At 33.7% G+C, this 19,482-nt stretch overlaps 1 protein-coding gene across 2 annotated transcripts; it reads left to right on the plus strand.

The window, feature by feature from the left end:
* The first annotated feature begins 1,686 nt into the window (after positions 1-1,686).
* LOC140663559 (ubiquitin carboxyl-terminal hydrolase 31) lies at positions 1,687-17,619 on the plus strand. Of its 2 annotated transcripts, XR_012046288.1 has the most exons (5): positions 1,687-3,289; positions 13,955-14,328; positions 14,680-16,096; positions 16,200-16,416; positions 16,558-17,619. XR_012046288.1 is itself a non-coding variant. In XM_072887802.1 (4 exons), the coding sequence occupies exons 1-4, from the start codon at positions 2,279-2,281 to the stop codon at positions 16,320-16,322; spliced, it is 2,925 nt and encodes a 974-aa protein (XP_072743903.1). In that variant the 5' UTR covers positions 1,687-2,278; the 3' UTR covers positions 16,323-17,619. The 2 variants fall into 2 exon arrangements, 1 of the variants encoding a protein (XP_072743903.1); XM_072887802.1 differs by having other exon boundaries at positions 16,200-17,619.
* The last annotated feature ends 1,863 nt before the right edge of the window (positions 17,620-19,482 follow it).

Below are 19,482 nucleotides of genomic sequence, written 5' to 3' on the forward strand. Positions count from 1 at the left end.
TCTCTCTCTCTCTCTCTCTCTCTTTCTTTTTTAGAAACAAGCAATTTATTTTATAATATTTAATCTTATAATTTCTTGTATTATTAATAAAAAAGTTGATGCGAGACAGTTTCTGTAACAACTAATTGTGATTTGAAAAGAAAAGAAATATTACTTATCAAAATTAATTACCCGAGATTATTGTTGCAAAAGACTCTTATATAACTATATATATGATATATATATATATATATATATATATATATATATATATATATATACATATTAATAATTTAATATAATTTTATTTTATTTAATTACTGTAATTCTATTTATTAGTTTAACACGTTTAATTCATCTATTTGGTTTGTTACAATTTTAACAACGGAATATGTTTCATACACTAATTTCGGGAAAAGAAACTTTAATAATTACTGTTAATTAATGCCGATTATGCAATTGACATACTCGTACGCGATTAATAATATGTGTCTTCTAATATCCTCGAAAGTACAATTTTTATTAATATAATATTTTACATAAATATCGGCAACATACTTCACGAACAGTAATGTATTTTAAAACGCTCGAAAATTCGCTTCTGAATGATTAAGAAAACATGATTCGCAAAGAAGGTATCGCTAAAATCCGCGGGAAGAACGATACCTTCTTTGCGAAATATGTTTTCCTATTCATTCAGAAGCGAATTTTCGAGCATTTTAAAATACATTACTGCTCGTGAAGTACGTTGCCGATATTTATGTAAAATATTTTATTAATAAAAATTGAACTTTCGAGGATATTAAAAGACACATATTATTAATCGCGTATGAGTATGTCAATTGCATAATCGGCATTAATTAACAGTAATTAATAAAGTTTCATTTCCCGAAATTAATATATCAAACGTTCTGCTATTAAAATTGTAAATTGAAAGCGACAAATAGATGAATTAAATGAGTCAACTGATGGATAGAATTACAAAAATAAGTAATTAAATAAAATAAAATTATATTGTAATTATGTATTCATATATTATATAAGAGTCTCTTGCAACAAAAATATATATATATATATATATATATATATATATATATATATATATATATATATATCTGATCTTTATTTCATTTAATTGAATCTATCGATATCTAAAAGTTTATTATTGTATTTGTAGAACAATATAATACTCTTAAATTATTAAATTGTTGAAAGAAAATTTCTTTTTTATATAAAATAAGTTTTAATTTGTAAAATGTAGAATGTAAAAATAGCGTTTAATAAAAGAAAAAGAATTACAAAAAATCAAGATATTATTGGCAAAATTAGAATATTGATAATATTTACTTGGTTATTTGATATTAAAAGTAAATTATTGCCAGTGTGGAGAAATAACAAATTATTTTTAGGGGAAAGGGAATAATCAAAATGTGTTAATAAATTTGGCGGACATAGCACGGATCGCAACCAAAACTGTGGACATTATGCGTTATCCATTGAGAACATTCGTAGACTTTGGCTATGTAGTTCAATGTCCACGTTTTTATGTCCACAGAGGGCATATCGCTTTCAGGGATTACGTAAAATCGGGCCGTGATGTCTCTCAGGCTTCTCTCTCGATTTCGGATTCTAAAATCAATGCAGATGGCGGGACTATAGTGTAGGAACTAGACAATCTTGCAAAAGTGACAGCACGACCGACGCCCGACGCGATACGAAAGAACGAAAGCGCTTCTCGGTTCGCGCGCCGTCTATGCCCTATGCCTATGGTGTGTGCGCGAAATCCTGTCTCGTGCTCTCGGTTTTCGGCTCTCGGCTCTCGGCTCTCGGCTCTTGGCTCTTGGCTCTCGGCTCTTGGCTCTCGTGTGATACGCGGCAAATGGCCGCCGTGGTGCAGTTTCCGTACGAGGTGTTGCGCGTATATGAGCGCGTTGGGTTGCGGGTCCGCGTAGGCGCGTGGCGCGATATACGTGCAGCGTTGGTGGTGTTGTCTCGATCAGCAACGTGGTAGTGATCGCGCGAGACAGCGGTCGCGTCGTCATCGTCGCGGTCGAGATAATAAATAACGACCACCGGAATGTGATGTGAGCGTCGGCGAGCGCAAGCCGTTTTCTACGAAACACGCCGAGCGATCTCGCGCGATCCAGCCGAACCCAGGCAGTCAGCTAGCCAGCTAGCCAGCTGTAATTAACCAACCAAGTCAGTCAGCCAGCCAACCAGCCAGCCAGCCAGCTAACCAGCCAGCCAGCCAGCCAGCCAACCAGCCAGCCAGCCAGTCAGCCAGTCGTGGCGGCTGGCGATGAACGTCGCCGTGGGAACGGCACGCGGCACAACGACGTCGGTGATGAAATCGGTGTCCGAGGGTGAGCTGGGCGTGGAGGAAGAGGTTAAACGTACGGAGCCACGCGGCGCCACGCGGCTCAAGCGCACCTTTACACTGCCGAGAAACCCGTTTCAAAGTGCCAGCAACAGGATGTCGCGTCGACGTCCGAAACAGCAGCAGGCTCACTGCGACTCGAAGGAATGTGGTAACAACGGTACACCGAGCGCCAAGGAGAACGCCAGGAACCAGGCGCGACATACGACGGAAACCATTATCCAGCAACAGCAGCAACGACAGAATCCCGCGACCGGTAGATTGCATGGCGGTGGTAATAATCAGCAGATTGTCCAAGATTGCCAGGAGCGACAAGCCCCGTACGGCAAGAAGGTATTTCGCCGACCCTCCTGGAGGAAGTTTATCAACAAGATGGTGCGTCACATGTCGAACGTGGGCGTTCAGGGTCACAAGGCCGCCGCTGCTGCCGCCGCCGCGGCCGCGGCCGCGTCGATCCATCATCAACGCGGCGACGACCTCGGGTCGAGCGCGGGTGACATTAGGGTGCCGCCGCCGCCGCGGCCGGCGCACATACCGCCCGATCGAGTGCCGGGCGTCATCGGCCTACGTAATCACGGCAACACGTGCTTCATGAACGCGGTGCTGCAGTGCCTCTCGCACACGGACATCCTCGCCGAGTACTTTGTCCTCGATCAGTACAAGATCGATCTGTCACGCCGCAACAAGCTCAACTCGAAGAAGTATGGCACTAGGGGCGAGATTACCGAGCAGCTCGCACTCCTGCTCAAGGCCATTTGGAGCTGTCAGTACGATCCGGAAATGAGCACCGCCTTCAAAAGCGTCGTCGACAAGTACGGCAGTCAATACCGCGGTAATCTACAACACGACGCCCAGGAATTCCTTTTGTGGCTTCTCGACAAAGTACACGAGGATCTCAATCAAGCGACTAAGAAAAAATACAAGATTATAAAGGTAAGCGCGCGTAACTCACGTAAACGCGCGTTTTGCGAATTTTATCGAGTTTTAACGCACGTTAACTTAACCCTCCAATATTAGAAAAAATTTGATTTAGAAGTATACATGATTCGATTACACATCGTTTACACAGAAATGCACTTTTTTTATTTTTGTTTGTACATCTTTAGTAAAAAAGTTATTCAAAAAAAATTTTGGAACACCTACTTCACGATAGACCCAATTTTTATCAAAATTATTTCCAATCAAATCTAATTAGAAAATTTTTGTTTGTACAATTCATACAGTTTAAATTTTCGTTTACACGTTTCTAGAAAAGAAGTTGTTAAAAAAATTTTTGGGAAGGCCAATTTTACGTAAACCATCCTCATTCTTACAAAAATAATTTTCAATCAACTTAATAAATCGATATATTTGTATATTTATATACCGCCTGAATTTTTGAGTTTAAGTAACTTTTTCTGCAAATGTGCAAATCAAAATTCAAGATGTTTGTAAATGTGTAAACAAAAATCTGTAGTTTGATCTGTAGACTTATTACGAAAAGAATTTTTCAAAATTTAAATCTGTTTGAATGTAAAGTAAACCCTCAAAGTTTTTTAAATAACTTTTTTTTTTCTAGAAATGTCTAAACGATATGTCAAACTATATAATTGTACAAAAATCTATCGATTAGATTGATTGGAAATCATTTATATAAAAATTGGAGGACTATCATAAAATGGGCTTCCTCATCAGATATCAGCTAATTTTTTTTTTTTTTCATTTTTAATAACATTTTATTTTTAATTTTAGCGAAAATAGAATAGTTTTCGCGAGGACTAAATCCCGTAATTCAATTTTCATTTTGCAATATCATTTTTTTATTTAAATCTTTCGAGTTGTCCGCACGTCAAATTTTTCACGCAGGAGTATTGCTCTCTTTTATTTTTAGACATTGCTAGTCGTGTGGTCGAGCATATTTTTAGTAATATCGAAGCATAAGGTCGTGCGTGAAAACGAAAATGATGTATCACACGTGGTTATTCAAATAAATATGACACGTCTCGACGTGTCTTGACCTCGAATAAAAACTGTGCCATGATGTGTTTCTATGACGGAAATATCAAGTATTAGTTCAAATGACCATTTGAAAGAGAAATGTAGGTTTTATTTCTTCAAAAAATACGATATTATTATTTGACGATTAAGAAAATTACAATATAATTAAAAATATAATTAATTCGGAATATAATTAAAACTGTTTGAATTTTATTTCGAAAATATTTGTTGTTCATCCAGAAATATAAATTGAAGCCATATACTGTAGATGCCTTTTGAAAAAGTAAAAAGACCGAGCTCCTACATAATATTAGAGTTTCACTCGGGCCACTCATTATATTTAACATTAATGTTATTAACCCAATATCGTCGAGAAAAGAGGAAAGAAAAACACACAACGACACTTTCTAGTATAATATCTAAAATAACGGTATCTCAACAGTAAAATTCGTAAAAACTGAAGCAGAACGGATATAATTAAAACGAACACGTGGTAGCCGTTTAAAATTAACTGCATTCCTCGGTGGTAATTTAATCGTCGACGCTGCTCGTCACGACAAAAGAAACTTTCTTTTTAACTCGTCGTGGCCAGCGATATGAGAAACGCTCGACGAAAGTTCTCTCTCTCTCTCTCTCTCTCTCTCCCCCCCCCCCCTCTCGCCTCCCCCCACCTTCCATTCGTGTGTACATACGGAACAGATATCATGCATAGACGCGATGCTACACTATATACATATACCTTACATTGACAATATATCTCTCGCGTGCATGAACACACGAGGCGGCCTCTGTTTTCGGACTCGTCTCGAATCATTCGCCAAGAATGGACGAGCCGAGAATAACCATGGCGCTTTAATCTTAAACTCTAAACATATGTGTCTCGGAGAAAATTCGGAAACGCGATAATAAAAGATAGTACTAAAGACAGATTGTACACCGTTTTTTTCTTTTTTTTTTTATTTATTTATTTATTTATTTAAAAAGTCGCTTATTTAAATCTTTTCTCAATTATATATATCGGCAACCGGTGACCGCCTTTTGTGATATTTGTCTTAGTGCGTGTCCTTCTGAGAAAAGTATACGTTTAAATTTTTACTATATCGTGCATTTTTTCCTTTACATTTTCTCATTATTAGAACAGAGAAATAGAATAAAAGATTGAAAGAAAGAAGATAAAAGGAAGAGAAAAACAGTTGATATTTTTTGATTATTGAGAAATAAAAAGTTGATTGTTTTTGAAATATTAATATGTTCTCAAAAGCAGAAATTCACATACATTAGTCGAATAAATTTTTATTTACTCTATTGTTTGATTAAAATTCTATCTTATTTGAATTATTTGTTATTACAATTATTTGTTACGATAATAATTAATACAATAAATACTATTCGAATTTTCATTAACTGTGTAAGCAACCATTTATATATGATTGAATTTTTCTTTCAAATTTGTCTATTTATTTATTTCAGTTTTTTAATATAAATTCTGAAATTAAAATTCTTTTAATCAATATGTGCGTATACGATAAACAAGATTTTAGTTATATCAATATTTATATAAATAATTTGTATAAATAATTGAGATAACGAAAATATTTTTCGGATTATTTAAAAAATTATTTAAATATTTGAATAAATTGTTATTGAAATGCAAATGCATTTGTCCTGAATAAATTATAAAATGTCTCTTTTTTTATTTATTATTCAAATAAAATATCCACATCTCTGCTCATATAAATATAGTTTGATTATAAACAAAACAGGTTAATCGTAACCGATAGACTTGGCTTCAATTTTTATTTATCACTCTTTTATTTATTCACTTCGCGAATCAAGTAAGTTAAAACGACCAGCACGTCGAGACCTTAACCCAAATTTGTTTCACGTTCGAAAATACACATTACATTTTTTAACCTCGAAATTCTAAGAAGTTGACTGTGTGAGAGTAAAATATCAGAATGACAAATGGGAAAGAGATAATGTTCAGTCAAAAAAATATTACGTGACAATGAAAAGAATAGCCTCTGGTGTTTTTTCCTTAAGTAATTACTAGAGTCTGTCAGATAATTGTGACACAGTAGTAAATGTAATACATTTATTTATATACTTAAATATATTGAATTATTAGAATTCCCATAAAATTTATAATGTTGATAAATTGCTTATTTAAAACCTGTTATGAAATCATTTAGATTAAACGTGCACGCTTATCAATTATTTATTATTATTTCAATAATACGTGTCATGAAATTGTTTAAATGTCACAATTATCAATCGTTATCATTAAAAACATGGATGATTTCTTCCAGTTTAAATGAAATAATTACTTAGCATAATAATATAAATAAAAAGAAAATAGAAATATTGTAATAATCTGATCAAAATATTTTTTTTATCCACTAGAGAGGGGACATAGAAATAATTTAGATACTCTGTAAATTATGCGCAAACAAATGCGTTTGTTACATCCTGATGTCTTCATGTTTCTGCGATTATTCATCTTCCACTGTTATCTTATCATTCGGTTCTCGGATACGTTTATAAATCGTTTGCTGAGCCAGAAAGATAAAAGATTGTTTTTCTTCTACTGAAGAGTTCGATAATTCGATTCGAGTATCAATAAAGTGTGACATCTCATTAGAGATGATATTTTTTAAATCACGAAAAAGATAGTTTTATCTCCAGTTAGCAACATAAATTTTCGTATTTTAAACCAAAATACGTGCAAACAGGCAAATTCTTGTATAATTTGCTGTAATCGTTTGTAAATATTTTTAAATTAAATATATAATATACATTAATTGTTGATGTATCATTTTGAATATATGAAGTTAAAAAAATGACAAAAATGTCGATATTATGAAAGATAAAAATTAGAAATTAACAAATGCTGATTTATTGAAATTTCTCGTACAGAACATTTTAATTTATAAATAAACTTGAAGTAATATAATTATAATAAACAAGAAAACGAGTCAAATTATATTTATACACTCATAATGCTATATTTTTATTTTTTAGAAAATGATATGTTTTTGGAAATAATATGATTATATTTTTCACATTTATTGCTCTCTCGTCTTATAAAATAATAATAAATTAAAATATATATAAAATAAATTATAAATTTATTTTATATAATTTGTAAAAATTAGATTAAACACGCTACTTGATGCATCTACATACATTCACTGTTAAGAACATTATAGAGATAATAAGTTAATAGACTAATATATTAATTAAACTGAATACTTAATTATTTTTATCCCGCTGTTGTCCGCGAAGCATAAGAGAGATACGCGGACCATCAACGAAGCACAAATTTTTTTTATCTTCTCGAGTTTGGTTTCGAGTGAAAAGAGTACATCTCGCACACATTTTTCTCGAGAATACTTCTTGAGAAACCACGTATACGCATACCGCGACATACATTCGCGCGAAACGTCGCATCGCGCGCGCGAACGTCTCCATAAAGTCGAGCACGAAGAAACAGGAGCCAGTACCGTAACGAGGACCGGCCTTGAATGGGGCCACGGAGATCCAGTTATCAGTTTGCATTACCGTGTGCTTTTTGCGAATTACAACGTATATACATGTATGTGACTTTAACTGTCCGCCACCAACATACTCGCGCTACGATGTGCATTTCACATTTTACAATTGACCAACTTTTGGCTCTGTCAGTCCTAATAAATATAATTCTATATTCGAAATACACGCATATGTTTGCAAATGCATATACACACACACACACACACACACACACACACACACACACACACACACACACACACACACACACACACACACACACACACACACACACACAGGGTGGCCCATTTTAATCAATCCCACCGAATATTTTGAAAACTGAGATCAATAGAGAAAAATGTTTCAAACAAAAACTGTATGGTTTTAAGAGGGACATAAGAAGGTGGCAATAATATGAATGGCTAGTCTTTCGAAGATGACATGAAAGTCACCTTCAATTTCTTAAATAGGAGCTCCTATTTTTCATTGTATATTCTTGTAGCTTACGTCAAGAGCTTTCCAAAACACTATACAATAAAGTATTTTTTCATTAAGTACTTTTCGAGTTATAAGGCTCGAAAGTTACAATATGGGTCTTTTAAAGGTGACCTTCATGTCATCTTCAAAAGACTATCCAAGGTCGTATCATTATCATCTTCTTATGTATCCCTTAAAATCATACAACTTTTGTCTGAAACATTTTTCTCTACCGATCTCAGTTTTCAAAATATTTGGCTGGGTTAAAATAGACCACCCTGTATATATATATATATATATATATATATATATATATATATATATATATATATATATATATATATATATAATATATATATTACAATTAATAAATTTGGTAATTATGCGAAATTATAATAAATAATAATAATAAATAATAACTGATGATATTAAGTCTGTCGTACGATTTTCTTTTAATTTATCAATTTTTATTGTTATGAATAATGTGTATGTTTTTGATAACAATTCATGCTTCTTTATTAGATTAATTATAAAATATAAATTACAAAAATTTATCTATATTTTTATAATTTTTATTCCATAATTAATCTAATGTAGAAGCATGAATTGTTATCAGAAACATACACATTATTCATAATGCTCAATATTATAAATTCATAAATATATATATAATTTATAAATCATATAGATCTAAAAAAATATCTATATATAAATTTATTAAATTTTTAATATATTTATACATATATATATATATTCTCATAATATTATTCTATTAAATAAAAATAATATTGTCAATATTTTAATATTAACTTTTTTATGAATAAAAAATAATTATCAAAAAAAAATATTAATATTGACTCTCCTAATTTATATATAATAACATAATACTCAATATATTCAAATTTTCCTATTAGCAGAAAAAGTAGCTTGATCTCTTGTTTGCAATATAATGCACTAATTTTAATTATTATATTTAATTTTAATCAAATTCATTTTAATTGTGAATCACAGGTAGCAAAAAGTCATGATGAATTGTTCGCAACTCTATTAACATACGTAACTTTGATACAAATATAGCTGAAACAAACCTAAATATTTTTATTTGAAAAGAAATGACGAATATAATTAATCTAACCGATAGCATGAATGTAACTGATCTTCTAGTAAAAAGAGAGAGGAAAAGAGTCAACGTAATTGTTAGCAAAATATTTACATAACATTATTTATAGCTCACGTACAAGAGTAGCTTGGATACAGGGGAAAAAAACGTCACGCCCATCATCCTTCGTACACGCGATGGTGATAACATATTATGCTGATTCTGCGCACATTTCGAATTTTATACATCGATAATTGCGTATGCACACACAATGCACGCATTCGAAGACTAAAATTACTGCAGATATAAATCGCGAGAAACATTGGCGACATATCGATCTTTTACACACACACACGAAAGTTAACGGTTTTATGAAGTAAAAATTTTTTATGTCTAATAATCAAGGATTATATGTTAAAGATTATAAATTAAATATATATAAAAATATAGACATTTATTGTAAGTTGATATATATATATATATATAATTTGCGAATATTATGTAGAACATATTTTTATGAAAAAAATCATGTCATGGTAAATTGATCATTGATATAAAATTGGCATCTTTTATGCGGTCATTTAATATTTAATAACTAATATTATAATTATTATCTGAATACTGCTCGTTATTTGTAAAAAATTTCTTTTTTGAGAATATGATATTAAATAAATTAAAGTTTTTTTTCTAACTGATCAATTGACAATGACGAAGGAGAGGTAAATGAAGATCAATGGCAGAAATTCGTATATAGAATAAATTACCGATGCACATATAGATCCATTATCAATTCAAAATATATGTATAACATTTACATAATAACAAAATATATGTTACATACGAGTCTCAAGTGCACGTGCACTGATCTGACATTGACCAATTGTAAGCTCCACGCAAGTCGTTTCAGTCGTACGCATCGAAAATTACTTCCGGCAACCAGATCGTTGATACATCCTGTGTGACAAGTCAGATAATTATTCTATTTTGTGGTTTTTCATCGCGTGTTATAAATTATACGACTTCGAACGCGATATTGCATGACGCTGTATAGAGTGCTGTCAGTTGCGGTATTTTGCGTTAACGACTTTCGTCACCGGTATCCTTTATTATTGAAATATATCTTTAAGATATTACATAAGAGAGAGAGAGAGAGAGAGAGAGAGAGAGAGAGAGAGAGAGAGAGAGAGAGAGAGAGAGAGAGAGAGAGAGAGAGTGTTAAACATCTTAACATAATTTTATATCGACATCACATTGTATCAAGACACTTTTTATATTAACATGTTATACATAACTTTGTACAATGATTTTATTATGAATTTGGCACAAAATAATAATAATTTTTTAATTTTATTCTACATTAAATATTTTTCTATATCTTTAAAAAATGCTCAGACATAATGTTTTATTTTAGTTATCCATATTTTTGCGTAATATTATTATTCCACTTTTTAATATTTAATTACTTAATTATATAGAATTTTATATAAATATACACACACAAATATATATACAGGGTTTCCATAAAGTCTCGCCTCACCCCTATATTTCGGAAACGGCTCAAAATTTTGAAAAATCGCAAAACACGTGTTCAAACATTTCGAGGGGTTTCTCTTTTAAGAGGGTCGGGAGAGTCGTCCCCTTAAAGGGATACAACGGGGGCCCCAACTTTAAAATTTTAAATATGGAACCCCCCATTTTTTATTGCACATTCTTGTAGCTTACTTCGAGAGCTTTTAAAAACACTATAATAAAGAATTTTTTTATTAAGTACTTTTCGAGTTATCAGGCTCAAAAATTACAATATTTTGACATAAAATACAAAATATCTTGTAAAACATTCAATTTTCGGTAATCTTATCTTAATACTCTTATGCACAGAATAATGAGACGAGTCAATTGGTGTAAAGAAAACATACAGTTGTCCTAAAGAAAAAAAAATATAAATTTGCAACGAGCAACTACATATTTTTTTCTTTAGGACAACTGTGTTTTCTTTACACCGATTGATCCCTCTCAAAATTTTGAGTCGTCTCCGAAATATAGGGGTGGGGCGAGACTTTATGGAAACCCATTTATATATACATATGTATGTATGTATGTGTGTGTGTGTGTGTGTGTGCGTGTGTGTGTGTGTGCGTGCGTGCGTGCGTGCGTGCGTGCGTGCGTGCGTGCGTGCGTGCGTGCGTGCGTGCGTGCGTGCGTGCGTGCGTGCGTGCGTGCGTGCGTGCGTGCGTGCGTGCGTGCGTGCGTGCGTGCGTGCGTGCGTGCGTGCGTGCGTGCGTGCGTGCGTGCGTGCGTGCGTGCGTGCGTGCGTGCGTGCGTGCGTGCGTGCGTGCGTGCGTGCGTGCGTGCGTGCGTGCGTGCGTGCGTGCGTGCGTGCGTGCGTGCGTGCGTGCGTGCGTGCGTGTGTGTGTGTGTGTGTGTGTATGTGTGTGTATGTATGTATGTATGCATGCATGCATGCATGCATATTTCTTTCATTTATATTAACGAAATCTATACAATGCGTATAACATGTGCGAATAAGTAGTTGATATAACTTTAACTTTCCTATATAAATTTACTATGTATCTTTAGTAAGTTTAAATAGCTGTTGGCATGAAGTTCTCTACCACCTGCGTTGAACACACGATATACGGCTACTTCGTGAGATTAAATTTTTATAATTCTTCATGAAATCGCGTTTATATCAACATAAGCTAGCCAAATGGCTGTAACAAACGCAAGTTTATATTTATTATCTTATTAAGAGCAACTTTTGCGCGGTATCTATCGTCGTATCTTACGTTGTATTACATTGAAACTAGACTAGTAGATATTTTATAGAATTAGTAAATTAATCTTAAAATATTTAATTATTTGTAAATTATTTCTTCTATGATACTTTTCATGTTTAATTCGAATAAGATTTTATTGATTAAATTTTATTTGATAAAGTTAAATTCTTGATTATTTGAGATAAGTATTTATGCGAATTGCTCTAGATTTGTGTGATAATATTCTTGAAATATTTACAAATAAATTTAACGAATGATAATAAAATATTATAAGATAGCATCGCGTAAGCTTTGATTATACACACATACGTATATATATATATATATATATATATATATATATATATATATATATATATATATATATACAGGTGTATTAAATCATTTAGTTACATCCTTCAACAAATAGCAAAAAATAATTATCTATATATTATTATAATTTTATAGATGATTACAAGACTTCTTCCTCCACACACTGACTTCAGATGAAATAAACTTTTTCTGTAAAGGTCATATTTCCAATGTTATGTATGTGTAGTAAATTGTTCTCGTTAATAGATTCTTTGATGTTGTAAATCGTGCATCACGCAACATATCTCCTGACATTAAATCGCTAAATGTGACGTTAATGAGTGCATAGATTTTAACACATCGGTGACAATTTTGGCACACCGAGTTCATTAGCGTTCGGCCAGCACTTTTCTCTGATGTTCCGCGTCTTTCCTTCAGCGAGAAGAGCAGGAGGAGGAGGAGGAGGAGGAGGAGGAGGAGGAGGAGAGAGCGTACCGATACGGAAAAGGGAGTTGTCAAGCGGCTGTGATCTATTAATAGTTTACAAATGATTGTCGTTATGCACCTTGAAGCGATAACCGAGTTTCACGTTAACGTAACGAATAATATGTCTGCGAATATATCTTCGTTCGCTATCGTCATCTGCTATTCTGTATACGGCTTCGTATTAGACAGCTTTGTCCTACATAATTAGATTACATAAAAACCGCATTGTAAAACCGTTATTAAAAAAATTATTTAGTTAGGTTGATGCGAAAGATTCATTGTATGTCTTAAAATTGAAAACTACGGCTATTTTCTTTCACAATTATTATACTATTATATCTTATTAACCCTTACTCTGTACTGTTATTTTTGACACCTTCTAACTGTACAGGTGGGTCAGCGTATTTTCGATAAGTTTATTAATATGTAAAAGTGTTTTAAAAAATCTGAAAAAATGTATATACCTTCTTTGAACATTCTAAATAAAGACTAAAATAATAAATTTGAAAAATAATTTACTTAAATACATATTTTTTTATGATTATTTACTTTCGAGAAATTGACGTTGTTAGAAAAATCACAGACAAAAATGATCCATCAGTACGGAATAAGGGTTAATATACTATTTATTATTATTATACTAAGAGGTCTGAGAGTAACTCAGATGGCAAAAGCAGTTGTCCCGAAAATAAAAGGTCTCGGGTTCGATTCCTGATTCAACCATTCGTGTCTTACATATTTTTCAAGTCCGTAAAAATATTGTTTATAAACAATCATTTTTCAAGCTGAAAGATGTGAATGCCTTACACAGAGTACGACAGCCACTGCTAAGGATGAATGATTGTTACTTATTATTCTAATACTATATAATTTTATTAATTCTTAACAAAGAATATTAATTTCTTAACATATTCTAATTTTATCGTAATATTCTCTCTTTCTCTCTTTTTCTATTCACAGAACTCATTTGGTAGACCCGATGACATCGTCGCCGCCGAGACATTAGCCAATCACGTACGATGTAACAACTCCTTCGTGCATGCTGTGTTTCAAGCACAGTTTCGGTCTAGTTTGACCTGTCCGAGATGTCACCGGCAATCGAACACCTTCGATCCTTTTCTGTGTGTGTCGGTACCAGTACCGCAGAATCACCGTCAGATGAATCTCTATGTGAACGTTCTCTACACGTCTCAGCAACCGCGACAAGTCAAGATTGGCGTGAGCGTGAACCAAGCGGCCAATGTGAGAGAGCTGAGAGAGATCCTTGCTAGCGATACCGGCGTAGATGAGAATCATATGCTATTGACCGAGATCCATGACGAAGGATTTCACAGGTAAATGACAATGAACCTACAACCACGAAAAAAAATGTTTTTAGTAAACTGTGTCTATTAAATAGTCCACGTTAAAATGTATGTTACAAATATAAATAATGATATAAAGCAAATATATACGCAGAAAAATAATTAAGTAAAATTTTATATTTGCATATTATAATAAAAAAGTATGAAAAAGTGAAAGAGTACGAGAAATATTCTTAACTATTTCATTAGTTTACATGTATATTGTTTCAATTACACTTTGCAGTGCCTTACGATATTTACATAATTAGCTCACACACTTGAATAACGATAAAAAAAAAAAACTAAGAAAATAAAAGCTATATCTCATGTTTTTCTCAACAGAACCTTTTCCGACTGTCAACCTTTATCCGTGATTATGGAGAACGACCCGCTTTATTGTATCGAGCTGCCGCAATTGAAGGAACCTACGGAACAAGCGTACATCTTGTTGGTGTGGATCAATGTTCTGGTAAAGGGAGATCTGAAACATCGTTTTGGCAGTCCATACACGATGCAAGTTTCGCGCGAAACGTCGTACGAGGATTTGCAGAAATTACTACTCAAGGAGATGCACAGTACACTGGCGGATGACGTTCTCACGACCAGTCAGAACCCGGGGCTTTTCAATATTCGCGTGGCGGATCCGGCAGCGACGCCGATTCAAGACGAGCATCCGTGTATCGATCCTTGCGTGGAGCACCCGTTGTACACGGAGCAGATCGAGCAAGCGTTGGCACTTTGCGCGGACGACTCGGGTCCGCAACACGTAAAGCTGATCCTCGAATGGGATGAGGCTACTAAACGCAATATTATACAGGACGACAGCGATCAGATTGAGGAGCACGCCAGCGTGAAACAATTAAAGACTAATTCCGAATTGGGCGGCGCAGTCACTCTGGAGGAATGTTTCGATCTATACACGCGAGCGGAGATATTGGGCGCAGAAGACGCGTGGCATTGTCCTTATTGCAACAAGAAACAAGAAGTTGTAAAAAAACTAGGCCTTTGGTCATTGCCTGATATATTAGTCATACACTTGAAAAGATTCCGTCAGCAGTCTAAGCAGCGGTCGACATCCAAGTTAACTATGTTGGTGGACTTTCCTTTGTACGGCTTCGATATGACGCCGCATCTGGCCCACAATGGCGTTCAGGCGACACATAACAGCGTCACCAGCTTGGGTGGTCTAGGCTGGTCGCCTTGGAAGAAGCCACGACCGCGGCAACACAATATCCCCAAGTACGATGAGAATGTATATGATCTTTATGCGATATGCAATCATCACGGACAAGATCTCCAGGGTGGACATTATACGGCGTTTTGTCGAAATCCATACGACACGCAATGGTACTGCTTCGACGACACGCGGGTGGAAGCGGTGAACGACACGAATCTGATAACAAACGCGGCGTATATGTTATTTTATCAGCGAAGAGGCTTGTCCAATAACTCCACGGGAAATTCATCCGCGGCGTCTACGAGCTCGGCCGGCTCCGGTTTAGATCATTGGGTATCCAAAATGCCACCGTTTTATTTCAATAATAAGAGCACCAGTGATGTAACGAACAATAAGCAAAGTAAATCACAAGAGATACTATGCCAGGAGAAGATCGTCGAGGAAAAAAACATGACTAATTTCACTAGAGGTTGTGGTAATTACGCGACTTTGCAGCCAAAGAAGAAAAACGCGGCGACAGAAACTGATATTGGACAGATAGATCACTATTCAGATGATGAGGCTCCTTGCAGAAGAGAATGGGTATGTACATGTCTCTATCTCATTTATTATATTTTATTTTCTTTCCCTAATACTAAAATGAAAGAAAAAAGAAGTAACTGTCTAAACTAATATTTGATTGCAGGCCTCCCCGAAACCCGTGCGGAAAACTTCATCCATTACATTGACACCATATATACCATCAGCAATAATTCAAAATGCTAGCAGTGATCCAAACACAACCGTGATACACGAATCCACGTTGTAACACACAATATAAGCCAGACTAAAATGTCTGGCTCGAGCGATGCTCAATGTACAGTGCCTGGTGTGCCGTGATGTTTGAATAAACATCAAGTGGGGTGAGATGAAAATAAAAAAGACTATTCTGATAGAATATAAATTCATTATTTTTCGATTACCGAACGAGGGGCGATATATTAAGAGACATCAAAAAATCGTTCCTTTATCTCGAATTTATATAGAATTTTTTTTTCGTACAGAGACGCTGAGATAAATAACATGGATTTCAGCGGCATGCTTCTCTCTGCGCCTGTCCTTTCGAAAACGTGTAATGAATTTACACGCAGGCAATGTTTTCAAGATGATAGAAAATACGAGGCATTAGTAATTTTTGTAATTGTAATACTATGTTTATATACAGCTCGCGTGGATTGTATTATATAATAGCTGCTAAAAGATAGCTTTTTAAAAGAAGACGAATCTTATACTCAATATATATATATATATATGAAGAATCGCGCGTATTCTTAAGAGAGAGAAGAAGAAATCTCTACTGTTTATATTATATATTATATAATTAGAACTTCAATACAATAGGTAACTAAATTCTACATTGTGTCCAGAGGAAGGAAAGATATTTCCGGAACGATTTCGTGCAATTGTGTAACGCGTTTAATATATCATGTCAACGTAAACATCGTAAGCATTGTGTGTCATCTTACAATGAAAGTATATGACAATAACAAAAAATTTATACATTATCGATTCTGCGTTAATACATGTTTTCTTTACAATATCGTTCGTTTCTGGACATATTATGTAACCATTGACCATTGCTTTGAATCTATGTTTAATTGTAATATTTATATGTATCATCTTTCCACTAGTGGCCTTATCTAAATAATTAATACTGATACACACGTCATATTATTAAATTGTAAGCATATTATTCATACTTACTACTGTAAGCGTTTTATTTTAGATACAGAGACTTTATTTTGCAAAACTCATCGAGTTTATATTAGTTTCGCAGTTTTTCTCTAATGTCTTTCTCTAATTTTCATTATTTAGAAACAATATGAATTGCAGCTTATATCTACAACTCATCATTCGAGTTCTTCCAACAACTGTGTAGACACAATACTCCACTGATGCAAAAAGGCAATTAATTTACAAAAGATAGAGAGAAAGAGACGGAATGGTTTTTCTATATAATGAAAACTTAAATTCATAGTTGATTTCTTATGATTAAATATTTAATCTCTCAATTTTAAATCATTCCATTCGGATATTAAATAGAGTGCGAATGTGAGCGAAAAGAGTGAGAATATATATATATATATATATATATATATATGTTTTATATTATATATATTAACATATAATATATATTATATCTATATTATATATATATTTTTTTTATATTATATATATATATATATATATATATATATATATATATATTATATCTATATTAAATATATATATATATATGTATGTATAATGATAATGTAAAAAAAATATATATATATTTTTTTTTACATCAATATATATATATATAATATATATGATGTGCGTGCGTGCGTGCGTGCGTGCGTGCGTGCGTGCGTGCGTGTGTGTGTGTGTGTGTGTGTGTGTGTGTGTGTGTGTGTGTGTGTGTGTGTGTGTGTGTGTGTGTGTGTGTGTGTGTGTGTGTGTGTGTGTGTGTGTGTGTGTGTGTGTGTGTGTGTGTGTGTGTGTGTGTGTGTGTGTGTGTGTGTGTGTGTGTGTGTGTGTGTGTGTGTGTGTGTGTGTGTGTGTGTGTGTGTGTGTGTGTGTGTGTGTGTGTGTGTGTGTGTGTGTGTGTGTGTGTGTGTGTGTGTGTGTGTGTGTGTGTGTGTGTGTAGAGTGAGAGAGTGAAAGATATTTAAGTTATTTAATTATTCTATTAATTAACATTTATATTACTAGTCACACGTATCATGGGCACAGGTAGGAAATGCATATAACGATGATTAGCAACGATGTAAGCCGTGAGATTCACGCAATTCTATTACCCGTTATTATAATGATTTTAGAAATTGCGGTAAATTTTGACTGAAAAAGAATCGATATATTATTAATATTATTATTTACTCTTTTGTGTTGGAATAAGAGTAGAGAGAATATGTATATATGGAAAAAAATGTCATTCCACTTTATGCACGTTGGATATGTAACTTTGTCATTTCCGATTTATGGCTTTCGTGTCACTCGTTGTGCGTTGCATTTTGTTAGACATTTACAAGAGAAAGAAAGAAAGATATCATGATGATCTACCCTGCATTGCGTACATGTATACTTTGTCTTTTTGAATATCTTTTTAAGTTTAATGCTAATTAATGCGAGTGTAAAGTTCTAATTGTGACCAAATAACGGGACTCTTAAGTAATTAAGACACCGCAACACTGATATCTTATCGACGATATGGCAGAAATCGTGAATAATTTGACGAAAAATTGAAAATAAACACCATGAGATCAAAAATATGAAATATTTCTCTTCTTTGTATTTTTTTTCTATTAAACGTTTAACTTTAAATAGCAGTCCTTTTGCAAGTATGTCAATCTTATTCAGTTTCAATTTAACTATTTATATATGAAGATACAAATTGTATTTAAATATGAAATTTTAATTATTAAATTACATATTTGTTTAAGTTCAACATTTTCGTATTGTGTGTCTATATGCTTCTGATATTTATCTATCAAGAACAAAAATATTCTTATATGCAACATTGTAATATTGCTATAATATTTCGTTGCGATTTTCTTAAAGACGGACATTTTAACGTTGCTGCAATCCTACAGCAATAGTGCAGCAATAAATTTGCAATATTGCGGTGAAAGATTGTTGCAATGTGTATACAATATCTTTCTGTACTTTTTTTTAGTGGGTTTTTTTTAAATTAACCAATTTAATTTCAAAAATTAATTAATCAGGATAAAGAAATTTTTCACGAAGAAAAAATTACATGATCGATTCCCTGAACTTATCTATATACGTATCTCGTTTTAAAAGGTAAACGAAAGTGCGAAGCTGAACGGATCTAGGAGCGGAAAACGGAAAGCGGAAATCCTTCGTGGAATCGCGCGCAAGTGCAGCAGGAAGGTTTGGTGGAAGGGAGTAGGAGAGAGGAGAAAGAAGAGAGGTGAGGGGACCGATTG

This window comes from Anoplolepis gracilipes, chromosome 1 (assembly GCF_047496725.1).
Source record: "Anoplolepis gracilipes chromosome 1, ASM4749672v1, whole genome shotgun sequence".
In the NCBI taxonomy this organism is placed as follows: domain Eukaryota; kingdom Metazoa; phylum Arthropoda; class Insecta; order Hymenoptera; family Formicidae; genus Anoplolepis; species Anoplolepis gracilipes.

Excerpts from the sequence above, each read along its gene's own strand:
- LOC140663559 (XM_072887802.1), top strand. The coding sequence starts at position 2,279 with ATGAACGTCGCCGTGGGAACGGCACGCGGCACAACGACGTCGGTGATG. Across the intron at positions 3,290-13,954 it reads AAAAATACAAGATTATAAAG|AACTCATTTGGTAGACCCGA; the intron begins GTAAGCGCGCGT and ends TTCTATTCACAG. Across the intron at positions 16,097-16,199 it reads CTCCTTGCAGAAGAGAATGG|GCCTCCCCGAAACCCGTGCG; the intron begins GTATGTACATGT and ends ATTTGATTGCAG.